Genomic DNA, 17996 nt, shown 5'->3' with positions numbered 1-17996 from the left:
ATGAACTGTAAAAGGAAAACGCTGCTGTTGATTCTGGGTCTTTCACTGCTCCTGTTGTTTGACCATTATTCCAGGTAAATAGAAAATCTCGGTGAGTCGACGCCTGCAGTGCTTGGCAGAGCTGCTCGAAACCTCCCGAGTTTTGTCCAAAGGTGTTAATAACACTTTCGAAGTGAATCGGATGTTACCTCCCCTCTCTGTGGGACTAAGCAAAGTAAACTTTCATGCTTTCATGTTTAAACATCCAGCGCACAGTGATTGAGCCCTGTCTGGGCCCCAGGCTCTGTCCCAGGTGCTCAGGGAGCCACGGTAACAGGGGGAGAAGGTCCCAGGGGCAGAAGGCAGAGCAAGCGGAACAGAGCGTCGGGGATAACTTTAGAAACTGCTTATTTATTTGGTCACGCTGGGTCTTAGTTGTAGTGCTCAGGGTCTTCGATCTTCACTGTGGCATGCGGGATCTTTAGTTGCGGCATGCAAACCCTTAGTTGTGGCAAGTGGGATCCAGTTCCCTGACCTGGGATCAAACCCAGGCCCCCTGAAACTGGAACCGAAGAGTCTTAGCCACTGGACCACCAGGGAAGTCCCTGGGATAGCCTATTTTACATAATCAAGGCCACCAAGGAAAACCAAAATGAAGTCATAGCACCGAGTTGCTATTTCAGACAAACTACAAATGGTCCCAAAGTTCCATCTTGTTCTGACGTAAACGGGACAGCAGTGACCTGCCCTGGCAGCCTGTGTGAGCCAGGGACGCGCCTGTGCCCAGCTCAGTTTCTCATGAGAAAAATGCAAACTCCGCCTTCATTTGTGCCCATGTCTCGTGGGCTCCTTCATGAGCAGTGCAAACTCCCCAGACGCCATTTGAAAAGCAGTCTTCCCATGAGAGACAATGTCTTGAAAAACAAAACCTTTGCAAAACGCAGATCTGATAAAAAGGCTTGTATCCAAAATATGCAAAGAACTCTTACAACTCAACAAGGAAAAGAAAAACTTTATTAAATGGGCAAAATCTGGACAGATATCTCAGCCAAGAAGACATAAAGATAGCAAGTAGGCATCTAAAAAGATGCTGGACAGCACTTGTCATTAGGTAATTGGGCTTCCCTGGCGGCTCAGCTGGTGAAGAATCCGCCTGCAACGCAGGAGACCCTGGTTCGATTCCTGGGTCAGGCAGATCCCCTGGAGAAGGGATAGGCTACCCACTCCAGCATACTTGGGCTTCCCTGGTGGCTCAGCTGGTAAAGAATCTGCCTGCTATGTGGGAGACCTGAGTTCGATCCCTGGGTTGGGAAGATCCCCTGGAGAAGGAAACGGCTACCCACTCCAGTATTCTGGCCTGGAGAATTCCATGGACTATTTAGTCTATGGGGTCACACAGAGTCGGACACAACTGAACAACTTTCACTTTCAATTGCAAATTAAGACAACAACCAGGCACCAGGACACATCTATTAGCTCAGCTGTATGGTGTAGCCACTTTGAAGACAGCGTGATGGTTTGTTACAAAGCTAAATATGGTCTTTCCGGTGATCCAGCTTTGGTGTTCTTAGGTATCATTAATCCAAGTAATTTGAAAGCGTATGTTCACAAACAGCCCACATAAGGTTTTATAGCAGCTTTATTCACAATGTTTAAAATCTGGAAGCAATCAAGATGTCCTGCAGTAGATGAATGGGTAAATAAACTATGGTGCATCCAGATAAATGAATATGATTCAATGATAAAAAGAAACAAGCTATCCAGCCAGGAAAAGATACAGAGGAAATGTCAGTACACATTGGTAAGGGAAAGAAGCCAGAAGCCAATCTGAAAAGACGACCTACTGTACGATTCCAACCACATGAAATTCTGGAAAAGGCGAAACTGCAGAGACAGTAGAGGGATCGGGGTTTGGGGGTTTGGGGAGGAGTGGCTGGACAAGCACTGAGGATTTGGGGGCAGTGGAACTGCTTATGGCGGACCTGTGGCACTACACCTTTTTCAAAACCTGTAGAATTTTCTAGCACAAAGAGTGAATTTTAGCCTAGACAAATTCAACTCTCATTTAGGAAGTCGAGGGAATCCCAGGAAGGATTGCTGTATGTGACCAAAGTCATCGAACGGTATCAAACATGCCAGAAGTGAGCTCCCTGAGGGCTGAGGAAGGTGCTGAGAAAAGTCACCTTGGAAACCAGTGGAGTCTGGAGTTTGTGGTTGCTCGGTTGCTCAGTCATGTCTGATTCTTTGTGACCCCATGGACTGCAGCACGCCAGGCTTCCCTGTCCTTCACCAACCCCTGTAATCTGCTTAAACTCATGTCCATTGAGTTGGTGATGCCATCCAAGCATCTTATCCTTGGTTGCCCGCTTATCTTCCTGCCATCAATCTTTCCCAGCATCACGATCTTTTCCAATGAGTCAGCTCAGCTCTTTGGAGTCTGTAAACGTAAGGAGAAGATAGCCATGCAGGGGACTGTCTCTAGTGGATAAGTCATTTCCCCACAGGAGGGCAGGACGGCAGCTCTGATGCCAGCGTGCGTGCATCGGGGGACAGAACAGTTGAGTGAGTGGATGGTGAGTGGCAGTGCGTGGGTAATCGGGGGACAGTTAGGTGATCCCTGCGGTGACGCATTAAGGCTGGAGACTTACACGTCTGCTACACGTCTGCACTTGCGTGTAGCTTTGTGGAGCAGCGGAGAGTTACCTGGGGAATTAATTCCAGACGCATGCCTCTGTGCCAGTTGGTACAGCTACACACATGCCTTCCTTGCTTGCCCAGCTGAGAGGACCTAAAAACGAGGAGCCTGCAGGAGCAGCTAGCACTCCCAGCCCCAGACCTTGGTTTCTAATATTATTCTACAAAACAAAGCAAAACCCCAAGCCAGGCTTTCTTGGAGACGTGGCTGTTTCTAGGATGGGGGACAGAACGTATACAGGATGAGCCTGGAGCAGAGGGACACAGGAGCCAGTGAAAGACCTTCCAGCAGATAAAGTGGGAAGAATCTGAGCAAGACAAGGAAGTTGTATTGGGTTATATCCCAAAGCATAAAGCAGATCTTTCTGAGTGCAGTTCAGTTCAGTTCAGTTCAGTCGCTCAGTCGTGTCCGACTCTTTGCGACCCCATGAATCGCAGCACGCCAGGCCTCCCTGTCCATCAGCATCTCCTGGAGTTCACCCAGACTCACGTCCATCGAGTCTGTGATGCCATCCAGCCATCTCATCCTCTGTCATCCCCTTCTCCTCCTGCCCCCAATCCCTCCCAGCATCAGAGTCTTTTCCAATGAGTCAACTCTTCGCATGAGGTGGCCAAAGTATTGGAGTTTCAGCTTTAGCATCATTCCTTCCAAAGAAATTCCAGGGTTGATCTCCATCAGAATGGACTGGTTGGATCTCCCTGCAGTCCAAGGGACTCTCAAGAGTCTTCTCCAACACCACAGTTCAAAAGCATCAATTCTTCGGCACTCAGCCTCCTTCACAGTCCAACTCTCACATCCATACATGACTACAGGAAAAACCATAGCCTTGACTAGACGGACCTTAGTCAGCAAAGTAATGTCTCTGCTTTTGAATATACTATCTAAGTTGATCATAACTTTTCTTCCAAGGAGTAAGAGTCTTTTAATTTCATGGCTGCAGTCACCATCTGCAGTGATTTTGGAGCCCAGAAAAATAAAGTCTGACACTGTTTCTACTGTTTCCCTATCTATTTGCCATGAAGTGATGGGACCAGATGCCATGATCTTCGTTTTCTGAATGTTGAGCTTTAAGCCAACTTTGTCACTCTCCTCTTTCACTTTCATCAAGAGGCTTTTTAGCTCCTCTTCACTTTCTGCCATAAGGGTGGTGTCATCTGCATATCTGAGGTTATTGATAATTCTCCCGGCAATCTTGATTCCAGCTTCTGTTTCTTCCAGTCCAGCATTTCTCATGATGTACTCTGCATATAAGTTAAATAAGCAGGGTGACAATATACAGCCTTGATGTACTCTTTTTCCTATTTGGAACCAGTCTGTTGTTCCATGTCCAGATCTAACTGTTGCTTCCTGACCTGCATACAGATTTCTCAAGAGGCAGGTCAGGTGGTCTGGTATTCCCATCTCTGGAAGAATTTTCCACAGTTTATTGTGACCCACACAGTCAAAGGCTTTGGCACAGTCAATAAAGCAGAAATAGATGTTTTTCTGGAACTCTCTGCCTTTTTCCATGATCGAGTGGATGTTGGCAATTTGATCTCTGGTTCCTCTGCCTTTTCTAAAACCAGCTTGAACATCAGGGAGTTCACGGATCACGTATTGCTGAAGTCTGGCTTGGAGAATTTTGAGCATTACTTTACTAGCATGTGAGATGAGTGCAATTGTGCTGTAGTTTGAGCATTCTTTGGCATTGCCTTTCTTTGGGATTGGAATGAAAACTGACCTTTTCCAGTCCTGTGGCCACTGCTGAGTTTTCCAAATTTGCTGGCATATTGAGTGCAGCACTTTCACAGCATCATCTTTCAGGATTTGAAACAGCTCAACTGGAATGCCATCACCTCCACTAGCTTTGTTCATAGTGATGCTTTCTAAGGCCCACTTGACTTCACATTCCAAGATGTCTGGTTCTAGATTAGTGATCACATCATCATGACTATCTGGGTCACGAAGATCTTTTTTGTACAGTTCTTCTATGTATTCTTGCCACCTCTTCTTAATATCTTCTGCTTCTGTTAGGTCCATACCATTTTTGTCCTTTATCGAGCCCATCTTTGCCTGAAATGTTCCCTTGGTATCTCTGATTTTCTTGAAGAGATCTCTAGTCTTTCCCATTGTGTTCTTTTCCTCTATTTCTTTGCACTGATCACTGAGGAAGGCTTTCTTATCTCTTCTTGCTTTTCTTTGGAACTCTGCATTCAGATGCTTATATCTTTCCTTTTCTCCTTGGCTTTTCGCCTCTCTTCTTTTCAGAGCTATTTGTAAGGCCTCCCCAGACAGCCATTTCGCTTTTTTGCATTTCTTTTCCATGGGGATGGTCTTGATCCCTGTCTCCTGTACAATGTCACGAACCTCAGTCCATAGTTCATCAGGCACTCTATCTATCAGATCTAGGCCCTTAAATCTATTTCTCACTTCCACTGTAGAATCATAGGGATTTGACTTACGTCATACCTGAATGGTCTCGTGGTTTTCCCTACTTTCTTCAATTTGAGTCTGAATTTGGTAATAAGGAGTTCATGATCTGAGCCACAGTCAGCTCCTGGTCTTGTTTTTGTTGACTGTATAGAGCTTCTCCATCTTTGGCTGCAAAGAATAGAATCAACCTGATTTCGGTGTTGACCATCTGGTGATGTCCATGTGTAGAGTCTTCGTTTGTGTTGTTGGAAGAGGGTGTTTGCTATGAACAGTGCATTTTCTTGGCAAAACTCTATTAGTCTTTGCCCTGCTTCATTCCGTATTCCAAGGCCAAATTTGCCTGTTACTCCAGGTGTTTCTTGACTTCCTACTTTTGCATTCCAGTCCCCTATAATGAAAAGGACATCTTTTTTGGGGGTTAGTTCTAAAAGATCTTGTAGGTCTTCATAAAACCGTTCAATTTCAGTTTCTTCAGCGTTACTTGTTGGGGTATAGATTTGGATAACTGTGATATTGAATGGTTTGCCTTGGAGACGAACAGAGATCATTCTGTCATTTTTGAGATTGCATCCAAGTACTGCATTTCGGACTCTTTTGTTGACCATGATGGCTACTCCATTTCTTCTGAGGGATTCCTGCCCGCAGTAGTAGATATAATGGTCATATGAGTTAGATTCACCCATTCCAGTCCATTTTAGTTCACTGATTCCTAGAATGTCGATGTTCACCCTTGCCATCTCTTGTTTGACCACTTCCAATTTGCCTTGATTCATGGACCTGACATTCCAGGTTCCTATGCAATATTGCTCTTTACAGCATCGGATCTTGCTTCTATCACCAGTCACATCCACAGCTGGGTATTGTTTTTGCTTTGGCTCCATCCCTTCGTTCTTTCTGTAGTTATTTCTCCTCTGATCTCCAGTAGCATATTGGGCACCTAATGACCTGGGGAGTTCCTCTTTTGGTATCCTATCATTTTGCCTTTCCATACTGTTCATAGTGTTCTCAAGGCAAGAATACTGGAGTGGCTCGCCATTCCCTTCTCCGGTGGACCACATTCTGTCAGACCTCTCCACCATGACCCGCCCGTCTTGGTTGCCCCGCAGGCATGGCTTGGTTTCATTGAGTTAGACAAGGCTGTGGTCCTAGTGTGATTAGACTGACTAGTTTTCTGTGAGTATGGTTTCAGTGTGTCTGCCCTCTGATGCCCTCTTGCAACACCTACCATCTTACTTGGGTTTCTCTTACCTTGGGCGTGGGGTATCTCTTCACGGCTGCTCCAGCAAAGCACAGCCGCTGCTCCTTACCTTGGACGAGGGGCATCTCCTTACCACCACCGTTCCTGACCTTCAACGTGGGATAGCTCCTCCAGGCCCTCCTGTGCCTGCGCAGCCACCACTCCTCGGGATGCTCCTCCTGGCCGCCGGCCCTGGCCTCGGGCTCGGGGTGGCTTCTCCTGGCCGCCCCTGACCTCGGACGCAGGGTAGCTCCTCTCGGCCGGGCTTAGTGAGCCGCCCCGAGCCACCAGCGCTTAGTGAGCCGCCCCGCAGCCGCCCGCACTTAGTGGGCTGCCCCGCAGCCGCCTAAGTGCACATTGATATAAATAAGGGACTGAATCCACAAGTACACAGATGGCAGAAAAGAGACAACACCCCGTTCATAAGAATCCCGAGTAATTGGTGGAGACATTGCCCTCCAGGAGGCGGAATGCGTGGGCTGCCATAGCGATTCCCTATAAAGGTTACAGGGTGGATTTTAAGGGAAGTCACTCAGTTGTGTCCGACTCTTTGCAACCCCATGGACCAGGCTTCTCCGTCCATGGAATTTTCCAGGCAGGAGTACTGGAGTGGGTTGCCATTTCCTTTTCCAGAGGATCTTCCCAACCCAGGGATGGAACCTGGGTCTCCCACCTTGCGGGCAGACACTTTACCATCTGAGCCACCCGGGAAGCCACTTGACAGGGAAGCGAAAGAGTCACTTGACAGCGGAGGAGCCTGAAAACACGGGCCCAGCTGGGTGGTCAAGGTCCGTTAGGTGGGACAGGGTGTGACATGGTCTGCGAAACGCAGCCGAGAGGACCCCAAGCAGACGTGCATCAGGTGGGTCAGGAGAGGATCCTGGCGACAGAAGAAGGGCTCTGGGGACAAGCTGAGGAAATCTGACGGAAGAGAGGAGTTGAGTTCATAATGGGGTCCCCCGGCTTCACCAAAAGCAACGGACGCCTGCTACAAATCCAAGCTGTCGGTGATGCGGGGGCCGGTGCAGGGGCGTCCAGGGACCATCTTTACAACGTCTGCTGTGAAACTGCTCTAAAAATAAAGTTCATTTTAAAAGGAGCGGACTCAATGTCCATCAACAGATGAGTGGATAAAGAAGGTACGGTGCATGTATACAAAGGAAGACTACGTGTGTGCTTACTTCTCAGTCTTGTCTCACTCTTTGTGACACTTTGGACTGCAGCCCGCCAGGCTCCTCTGTCCGTGGGATTTTCCAGGCAGGAAAGTGGAGTGGGTTGCCATTTCCTTCTCCAAAGGAACATTACTCACCTGGGAAAAAGAAAACAAAATAATGCCGTTTGCAGCAACATGGATGGAACTGGGGATTATCATACTGAATGAAGAAAGTCAGGTATAGAATGGCAATTATCATGTGATGTTGCTTATATGGTGAATCTAAAAAAAAAATACAAATGAACTTACTTGCAAAATGGAAACAGATTCACAGACTTAGAAAACAAATTTATGGTTACCAGGGAGGAAGGAGAAGGCAATGGCATCCCAGTCCAGTACTCTTGCCTGGAAAATCCCATGGACGGGGGAGCCTGGTGGGCTGCAGTCCATGGGGTCGCTAGGAGTTGGACATGACTGAAGCAACTTAGCAGCAGCAGCAGCAGGGAGGAAGGGTCGGGGAGGAGGGACAGATTGGGAAACTGGAACTGACATGTACACATATAAAATAGGCAACCAACAAAGGTCTACTGTAGAGCACAGGGAACTCTGCTCAATATTCTGTAATAATCCACAAAGGAAAAGAATTTGAAAAAGAAGAGATAACGAGTATGTGTCTAGTTGAATCACTTTGCTGTGTGCCTGAAACTAACAGAGCATTGTTAATCAACTCTATTCCAACATAAAAATGAGTAAAAGGAAGGGAAGTAAAGAAAACTAAATTAATAACGCAAAATCAAGGCAGAAAAAAACCCAGCTTTGGTATCATGCCTTGTATGTCTCTCGGTGGCATTTTCCCTCCAGGAGCGGACTGGGTGTTGAGACCACATCTTTGGAGCCATAGTGATGGGCCCTCGTCTGCAGAAAGGAACGCACACCTGTCCACAGTGTGGATTTTGTCACGTTGCCACAACTGTAAAATGATGCCTGATGCGTAGTAGGTGTTCGGTCATCATATGGCTACAAAGAGAGCACATAAATGTATCTGAATTCTAAAATAATTTTGTCATTTAAATTTTGCAACAGGTCTGTGTTCAAATTTAAAACATAAGTGATTTTTCCCATTGATCTGAAGGATCAATCATTTACTGGGAGGGCTGACAAATTCAGCAAATAAAAACACAGAATGCTCCGTTGCATTCAAATTTCTAATAGTGAACCATTTTTAGCCGTGATTCCCCACACGACACGTGGGACATAGTTACAAAAACATGTGCTGCTTCTCTTAAGCTCACAGTGAATGGCGGTCCTGCAGTTGCCAGGCAGACCCCCTCGGGAAGAGGCTTCTCTGCCAGCAAGAATCTCCATTGTGTGAAGATTCTACAGACTGGAGGGCAGAGTGGGCAGGAACCTGGAGGCTCCTATGACGGAAGAACCAGGAGGAAGAGGAAGCCAAACATGGACCTTCTTGGAGGCAACTGCTATCAACTGCTATGGATTTCTTTGCTGCTTGGCTCCAAAATGTTTTGAACGCATGCACACCTACGTGTCAACTAGCTTGTGTGTGCCGTGTGTGTACAGATGTGAGAGTTGGACCATAAAGATGGCTTGTGCATGCTCAGTCATTTCAATCATGTCCAAATCTTTGTGACCCCAGTGGACAGTAGCCCGCCAGGCTCCTCTGTCCATGGGATTCTCCAGGCAAGAATACTGGAGTGGGTTGCCGTGCTCTTCAGGGGATCTTCCAAATCCAGGGATCAAACCTGCATCTCTTCTGTCTTTTGAACTGGCAGGTGGGTTGTTTACCACTAGTGCTAACTGGGAAGCCAAAGAAGGCTTCGTGAATGTGAAGTCGCTCAGTCGTGCCCGACTCTTTGCGACCCCATGGACTGTAGCCTACCAGGCTCCTCCGCCCATGGGATTTTCCAGGCAAGAATACTGGAGTGGGTTGCCATTTCCTTCTCCAGGAGATCTTCCTGACCCAGGGATTGAACCCGGGTCTCCCACACTGTAGACAGACGCTTTACCATCTGAGCCACCAGGGAAGTCCTCAAAGAGGGCTTAGTGTCGAAGAATTGATATCTTCTAACTGTGGTTCTGGAGAAGACTCTTGAGAGTCCCTTGGACTGCAAGGAGATCCAACCAGTCCATCCTAAAGGAAATCAACCCTGAATAGTCACTGGAAGGACTGATGCTGAAGCTGAAGCTCCAATATTTTGGCCACCTGATGTGAAGAGCTGACTCACTGGAAAAGACCCACATGCTGGGAAAGATTAAACACAGGAGGAGAAGGGGACGACAGAGGATGAGATGATTGGATGGCATCACCGATTTGATGGACATGAGTTTGAGCAAGCTCTGGGTGTTGGTGATGGACAGGGGAGCCTGCCTGCTATAGTCCATGGGGTTGCAAGAACTGGACACGACTGAACGACTCTCTTCTGCCCTCTCTCAGTGCATTAGCTTCTGTGTGCCATGGGTATAGGTGCAAGCGCTCTGACGCTGATCCAGGAAGAGGCAGGATGCCGGAGGCTGGACCCGCACCACTTGCTTCACCGGGCAGCAGACCTGGAGATGGGGGGGAGGGCGCCTCCAGTAGACAGCGGGCGAGGGGCTGCCTTTTGTCTGGACACAGCTCTAACCTGCTGCTGGTTTTCCTCCGTCCTTTCCCCAACCACACACTCCTCCCTGCCTTCCTCCCTGGCCGCCCTCCCCTGCACATCTCTCCTTTCCAAACCCAGGAAGATGTCTCCTCCCCAGGTGGCTGTCCCTGGTCCCGAATTGGGGCTGGATGTGCCGCCTTCAGCACTACACTCCAAGCTCTGTGGCTCCCCTTGGCACCGACCCCTGGGGCTTCTTTAGAGCCATCCCTCTGCCCCAGATGCCCTGGGGAGGGGGTGGGGGCCAGGGCTGTGGGGCCACTGCTGTTGGACCAGCGCCTAACAGCACCTGCCACACTTCAAGGGCTCCGCAGATAATTGTTGAATGAATGCTTGACTCATAATAACTTGGTTTTCCCTTCACATCCAGGAAAAACCAAGAAGAAGAACTTCAGCTCTCAGACTGGTTCAACCCCAGGTAAAGATGAAAATGTCTGCATGTGAACACACACACACACACACACACACCCATGCACACATGCACGGCACAGGCACACACACTTGCACATGTGCACACAGACAAAGACACACAGGAATTCAATCTGCAGTAAATAGGTTTTTTCTTTTTCCCCAATCACCAAATTACAGCCATCCTGGGAGGTTCCCAGTCGCTGGAGTTCATGCTGACCCGCTCCGCTTGTGGGAAGCTTCCTGATTTATTGAAAATTCTATGAACGGCTTCTCCTGATTTTGGCCTCAGCTCTCGGGGAAGAGTCCTGTCCCCTGTTCTGATTCTGGGGTATCTTGCTTCCTGATTACCTGTCATTATCTATTAGCCAATTCCCTCTTGGTTTTATATTGTTTAGCTGCGGCTCTTGCCAGGAACACTCCAGTGACTAACTTTGTATATATTAATATACATTCTGACATTGTTCATCTGAGTTCATCTGCGTTCATCAGTGGGGTAAATTCCCAAAAGAGTCATTAAGTCAAACAAGGCAGATATTTAAATTTTTTTTTACATTATGCCTCTTTAAGAATTGAAAAAATTTTTTCCATAACATGCTCATGGCCCAGACCACAGGAGCCATGGTGTCCGGCACCCAAAAAGGGACTCGATAAGCGTTACCCGCTATCACTGGTGCAGCCTCTGCTGCTGTCATTGTGAAGGTACCCGTTCCACCGGTTTCTGTTTTGTTCAACAGAGAACGCCCCGATGTGATCACGACCACGAGCTGGCTTGCTCCCGTTGTCTGGGAAGGCACTTTCAGCAGAAAGGCGCTGGAAAAACACTACAGAAAGCAGAATCTCACAACGGGCTTGGCCGTCTTCGTTTCTGGCAGGTAGGAGTCACCAAGCCTGTGCCACACTTTATTTCGGAAAAACGCACACCACTATCCATGGACTTCCCGCCTCCAAAGGGCCACTCACTGGCCTCTGTAGCCACTGTTTGTGGATGGCCTGTGCAAAACAGGACATTGTTTTTCTCTCCTTCCTTGTTGTTATTCTTGTTCAGTCACCAAGTCCCGCCTGAGTCTTTGCAACCCCGTGGACTGTAGCCTGCCTGGCTCCTGTGTGCATAGGATTTCCCAGGCAAGAATACTGGAGTGGGTTGCCATTTCCTTCTCCGGGAAATCTTCCCGACTAGGGATCGAACCTGAGTCTCCCGCATTGCAGGCAGATTCTTTACCACGGGAGCCCCCTGTGAAGTCCTTCTCCTCCCTTAGCTGGATCATTAATAGCACTTGGCTGTCTTTCCACTAATATCCAGTTAGCTCTCACACTCTTTCCAACAGTCGTTCCAAAACTTCAGAGGCTTTTCTCAGACTCCCCAGTCCACTACCTCCCTCTTTCGTAACCACTGCAGCTGAAATGCAGACCCGACCTCCTGCTCTCCTCCCTGGGAATTCTGCAGCATCGACTTGACGCCTCCCATGTGGGTAGTGTTTGGTGATGCCCTTCCAAAAACTTTTAGGGAGGCAAACGTCCTCCTCTGTGCTGTGTGTTTCTCAGGCTTGCAGATCAGTACCTGGAGCTGTTCTTGCACTCGGCGAATAAGTACTTCCTGAACGGCTACAGAGTGATTTTCTACATTATGGTGGACACCTTTGTCAAGCTGCCCCAGATCAAGTGGGGGCCCCTCCGACAGTTCAAAGTGTTCATCGTCACCGAGGACAGCTGGCAGGACAATGTCGACCTCGTGCGCATGAAGAGCTTGGCCAAGCACATCATCTGGGACATCCAGGACGAGGTCGACTTCCTTTTCAGCATGACCGTCACCCAGATCTTCCAGAACAACGTGGGCGTGGAGGTCCTGGGCGAGTTGGTGGCTCAGCTCCATGCCTGGTGGTACTTCAAGGACCGTGCGAGTTTCCCCTACGAGAGGAGGCCCAAGTCAGCAGCTTGCATCCCGTTTGGCCAGGGCGACTTCTACTATGATGGTGCATTCGTGGGCGGCACGCCCCTGGAGCTCCTGAACCTCGTGGAGGAGTACCTGAACGGCATCATCCACGACCTCAGATTCAGGTTGAACAGCACCTACGAAAAACACCTCAACAAATACTTTTTCCTCCGGAAGCCCACCAAGCTCTTATCCCCAGAGTACAACTGGGACGCCGACTTCTACCCGCCACCCCAGGTGCAGTACGTCAAGGTGGCCCAGCAGTCCAAAAGGAGACACTGACTCCCTCGGACCACAGGCCCTGCCAGCAATGGTTCCCCTGGAAGGTGGGGTCTCTTCATAAGTCCCAGGTTTGAGAGATACAGATGTTTATACTCACCCACAGGGCATTTTCCTCCCTGTAATTTTGAGCCATCCAATTTGGCCACTGTGGGATAAAGAATAAAAGGTTGTTTATTGAATGTTTAACACATGGTAAGGTTAGTATCTATACATTGTAGATAACCTGGACATAATTGGAGGCATAAAATGAATTCTTCTTAATGGAGAAAAGCTCTAGTTCAGAAAATATATATATATATATATATATATATATATATATATATATACACATGGACACAGAAGGGCAAAGGACGACGTGTGAAGAAGAAAATGAAACATTCATGGCTCGCGAGTCCATCAGTGGGGTTGCGTCTCAGGCTGGGGAGGCACATTTCTGTGTTTAAACACCTGGAACCATCTCACCCTATCTAGCTTGTGACTGGACATGCATGAACTAGAGACTTCCTACCAAATACATGTCTTTCTTTTATTGTTCACACAGAGAAGTGTCGAATTCATTTCTGAAATCTCTCGGCATTTTACTTATTTTTGAGAAGCCAGGGGCTGAGCGCAGGGGTGGAGGCAGATGTCTGCCAGGTGCAGGGAGGGCACCACCGGCCCAAGTCCTCGGGCAGCTGCAGGGCAGCGGGGAGATGCGACTCTGTGGAGCTCCATTTGCATGTTCGCAAGGGCTCAACGTGGGCAGCTCGGAGCGCCATGAGGCTCAGGATGGGAAACCAGCCCCCATGGGTGGCGGGGAGGGGGGCTGACATGGCCAGCAGAGGCTTGTTCTGCTGTGTGAGGGCCGGAGAATCCTATATCACAGGAGGCAGCTGTCTTCCCCCTCCTCTCGGCTGCACTGCGAGGCACGTGGGATTCAGGCTCCCAACCAGGGATTAAACCTGACCTTCTGCATGGGAAGTGTGGAGTCTTGACCTCCAGATGGCCAGGGGCGTCCCCACAGGCATTCTTCTTAATGAACCGTCTTTCCTGGGAGAGGACGCAGGCTGCGTAAGTGTGAAGGCCAGGATTGTTCTCCCCCAAATTCTTACATGGAGTCCTAGTCTCCAGGACCTCAGACCATAACCGATACAGAGAAAAGGCCTTTACAGAGAAGATTGAGGCAAAATGAGGTCCCCAGGGAGGGTCCTCGTCCAGTAGGACCAGTGACCCTACTGGAAGGAGATTGGGGCACTGACGTGCCCAGGACAGAGGGAAGGTGAAGTGAGGACACGCCCGGGAGAGAGGCCTCCTCCACCTCGGACGTCCAGGCCTCAGAGCTGGGAGAAGGGCTCTTCTGTTCTTTAAGCCCCGGGTCTGCGGCAAAGTAACACAGTGCACGATCCAAAAGTCGTCACAATTGAAACACTAAAGCCATCAGAAGACTGACACTCACTTCCTGGAGAGGAAGCCAGAGGCGGCGTGAGGAGCACACTCGCTGACGTTCAGCCCTGGAGTGAGAAGCCCTGTCCCTGCTTGTGTTATGTCCACCACTCCCTCCTGGACGCCACTCATCAGGAAGGTTTCCCTAGAGAACACACTTGTCAAGGTGTAGCTCATCCTATGGGCTTCCCTGGTGGCTCAGAGGTTAAAGCGTCTGCCTGGAGTGCAGGAGACCCGGGTTTGATCCCTGGGTCGGGAGGACCCTATAGGGCTTCCTGGTGGTGCAGTGGGAAAGAGTCCGCCTGCCAGTGCAGGAGACGCAAGTTCGATCCCTGGGTGGGGAAGATCCCCTGAAGGAGAGCATGGTAACCCACTCCAGCATTCTTGCCTGGAGAATCCCACGGACAGAGGAGCCTGGCAGGCTACCGTCCATGGTTTGAAAAGACTTGGACACGACTTAGCAGCTTGACAACGATGATGACAACAAGCTCCTACTACTTCTCTCTCTCAGTTGTCGCCTTTGGCTAACAGTGATTCATCCTTTCTTATATCACAGAGCAGCTCTTGATTTAAAAAAAAAAATCTATAAAATTATTTCAAAACAGAGTATGATATTCCATTAGCCCTACCTCACAAAGATCACTATCAGCTCTCCTAGGTCATACCTAGAGAGGGGAGGGTGCGATTTAGCTACTGGGCTGAAACCAACAAACAGACAAAAACTAACTCTTTTTTCCCTTAACAATTTATGGAGAAGGCTAAGGGGTTTACTGCTGCTGCTGCTGCTAAGTCGCTTCAGTCGTGTCCGACTCTGTGCGACCCCATAGATGGCAGCCCATCAGGCTCCCCCGTCCCTGGGATTCCCCAGGCAAGAACACTGGAGTGGGTTGCCATTTCCTTCTCCAATGCATGAAAGTGAGAAGTGAAAGTGGAGTTGCTCAGTCGTGTCTGACTCTTAGCGACCCCATGGACTGCAGCCTACCAGGCTCCTCCGTCCAGGGGATTTTCCAGGCAAGAGTACTGGAGTGGGGTGCCATTGCCTTCTCCGAAGGGGAATTACTGAGAAGGGTTCTAAACTTCTACCTTGAAAGATATTGTGGGATCAATACGAAAGCACTGTAAATTCCTTGGTAACGAAAGATTTGTAATGCCTAGAATTTCCAGGTTCAAGAACAAACTTGTTTGAAGGACTCATGCAAACAGGTCACCCCTAAATGACATTTTCCATTTCCATCCTCCTAGCAAAAGTATGCTTCCCCACATGGTGGGTGTTGAGTTAAATTTTTAAAAAATTTTGCTAATTTGATAAGCAAACATAGAATCTTTTTCTTGGATTGCGTGGGACATCAAAGCCTTTTTTTTTTTTTATTAGTTTTTAAGCTATACTTGCTTTATTTTAAAAATTAAAAAAATTTTTTTTGGTCATACCTCAAGGCATATTGTGGGTCTCATTTCCCCAACCAGGGATTGAGCCCAAGCCCTCTGCAGGAAGCTTGGTGCCTTAGCCACTGGACCACTATCAAACCTCATTTTAAACTATAGTTATGAGCCATTTGACCTGGAGGAGGAAATGGCAGCCCACTCTAGTATTCTTACCTGGAGAATCCTGTGGACAGAGGAGCCTGGAGGGCTGGAATCGGAGTTGGACATGACCGAGGTGACTCAGTCATTTGATTCACGCGTGTACAAATGACCAATTTCTATCTGGCTCATTTTTCTAACATCGTGTTCCTTTTCCGCTTCCAGTGAGTTTGTAATGTGATGTAAACCCTTTGTCAAATGCGCTGAAAATACTCATTTCAAGTTGTCATTCCTGTTTCAGTTTTGTCGATGATGCTTTTGGGGTCCCAAAGTTTGTTTTCATAATTATATTGATATTTGTATCCATAGGGTAGGTATCTCATTCCTTAGTTATAGATAATATAGAGCTTTCAAGATTTCTTTTCATTCAGAATTAATTTTTAGATAATGTGCAGAGTTAGATATATAACCTTATGTTTTTCCCCTCAAGATCTCTTGGTCACTTCTCGCACACTTCTTGTTGAATGGAGTCTGCCTGCCGATGCAGGAGAAGCAGGAGGTGAGGGTTGGATCCCTGGGTCAGGAAGATCTCCTGGAGTAGGAAATGGCAACGTGCTCCAGTATTTTTGCCTGGAAAATCCCAGAGGCGCCTGGCGGGCTACAGTAGTCCATGGGATGGCAAAGAGTCAGACACCACTGAGTGACGGAGTCAAGCGTGTGCACGCGCGCACGCACACACACACAAACACTTGTTGAACAAATAATACTTTTTAAGAGGGGCCATTTGTATAACATATTAAGTTACTGTACTGACTTGTGTGCATTTGTTGACCTTATATCCAGTTTTACTGATTCTTCTTTCTGTCTCCCAGCTAAAGCCACGCATTTTCAGTTTAGTTTCCGATTAGTTATGATAGAATGGCAGGCCAACTCACATTACTCTTCTATCTAAAATATTTCAAAACGTTTATTCCTTCATGTGGCTTTTAGATTCAGGTATACAATTCGAGGGAAATATCCTACTGAAATATTGATTAAATTGCTTGAACTGTATAGGTTAGCTTAAACTTATTAAATATTTATGACATTGAAGACTTTGCAAGAATATCATGCTTGTATTTATTCAGGTCATTTTTCTCAGTGTCCCAGCGTGAGAATTTTTTTAACATGATTTTAACGTGCTGCCTGTCTTTTTCTTCCTGGGTTGCTGATCCATAAGAGAGCTACCACGCTCTGAGCACCTGTTCACCACCCCACCCCTTACATGAAAGGCAGGTTGGGTCTGCACACGTGGCCGGTGGAGTCCCTGCCGTGGTGTCGTCGAAGCGCAGTGACTGTGGTGGGAGCCAGCCTTCTGAGGTGTGGCCTCCTGGGAGGCCTTGCTGCTGCCGAGGGCGTGTCTGAGGTCACGCCCGCCTCTGGCATTTCCAGGCGGTTAGTGCAGAGGCCCTGACCCCGTTTCCTAGGAGCTGGCCTTGCAGGCAGGTGGCCACTGGCTCACCTGGAGTGAGGAGGGACATTCTGTCCGAGTGCTTGGAGAGGGGAGGGCGAGGTGGTCTCGGGTCCTTTCTCCAGCAGGTGCACGGGCCTGGGTTCACCTGACTCTTCTGGGAGCCTGGGCTGCCACTGTGGTCACTCAGCACCCCTCTGGGCTGGGCAGGGACGGGGGCACGGGCTCCTGGAGACTGGAGCCCGACAGAATTGCAGGCCGGATGGCCAGTGCCAGCCCTGCCCTGCCCAGGGTCACTTAAAGGACCAGATGGTGGCTCCATTCGCCAGACAGCAGCACTGTGTCCACTTCGGTGGGGACTTGGGGGCTGCCTGCCGCCCCTCCCAACACCCAGAGTGTTTTCAAGCCTGTGGGCCAGGCTGGGAGAGGCTGCGGCTTCTGAGCTGTTGGTTGGCAGGACCTGGTGGCCCACGGTGAGGGAGGGGTGGGCTCGGGGTCAGGGGGTTCCTGGAGGGGCAGAGGGGTTCAGAAAGCCCCTTGGCCAGCCCAGGTGTGGGGGAGGGGAGGGGGGCGAGGACAGTGGGCAGGAGAGGCCCAGCAGGAAGATCTGGGGTGTGGGGGCCGAGCTAGGCTTCCTGTGGGGAACACAGGGCTGTGGAGGGTCGAGAACGAGGTCAGACGCTAGGGCCTCCGTCCGTTCGTTCTGAAGACCACCCGTCAATCAAGCACAGGGCACACAGCCACCGCGACCACCTTGTCTTCTGGTGTCCAGCACCAGGTCCGGCCACGGCCCCCTGCCCCGAGATGACCCACAAGACCCCACGACCCCACCTACTGCTTGGCTCTC

At 49.0% G+C, this 17996-nt stretch overlaps 1 protein-coding gene across 1 annotated transcript; it reads left to right on the top strand.

The window, feature by feature from the left end:
* On the top strand, window positions 1-12756 carry GLT6D1 (glycosyltransferase 6 domain containing 1). The gene is made up of 4 exons (XM_052649826.1): window positions 1-74; window positions 10504-10551; window positions 11279-11416; window positions 12087-12756. The coding sequence occupies exons 1-4, from the start codon at window positions 1-3 to the stop codon at window positions 12754-12756; spliced, it is 930 nt and encodes a 309-aa protein (XP_052505786.1).
* Window positions 12757-17996: the final 5240 nt, after the last annotated feature.

Source organism: Budorcas taxicolor, chromosome 11, assembly GCF_023091745.1.
Source record: "Budorcas taxicolor isolate Tak-1 chromosome 11, Takin1.1, whole genome shotgun sequence".
NCBI classification, from domain to species: domain Eukaryota; kingdom Metazoa; phylum Chordata; class Mammalia; order Artiodactyla; family Bovidae; genus Budorcas; species Budorcas taxicolor.
This window is presented reverse-complemented; position numbering and strand designations above follow the sequence as displayed.

Coding starts and splice junctions, on each gene's coding strand:
- GLT6D1 (XM_052649826.1), top strand. CDS start 1: ATGAACTGTAAAAGGAAAACGCTGCTGTTGATTCTGGGTCTTTCACTG. Junction 75..10,503: donor TTGTTTGACCATTATTCCAG/GTAAATAGAAAA, acceptor CTTCACATCCAG/GAAAAACCAAGAAGAAGAAC. Junction 10,552..11,278: donor TCAGACTGGTTCAACCCCAG/GTAAAGATGAAA, acceptor TTTGTTCAACAG/AGAACGCCCCGATGTGATCA.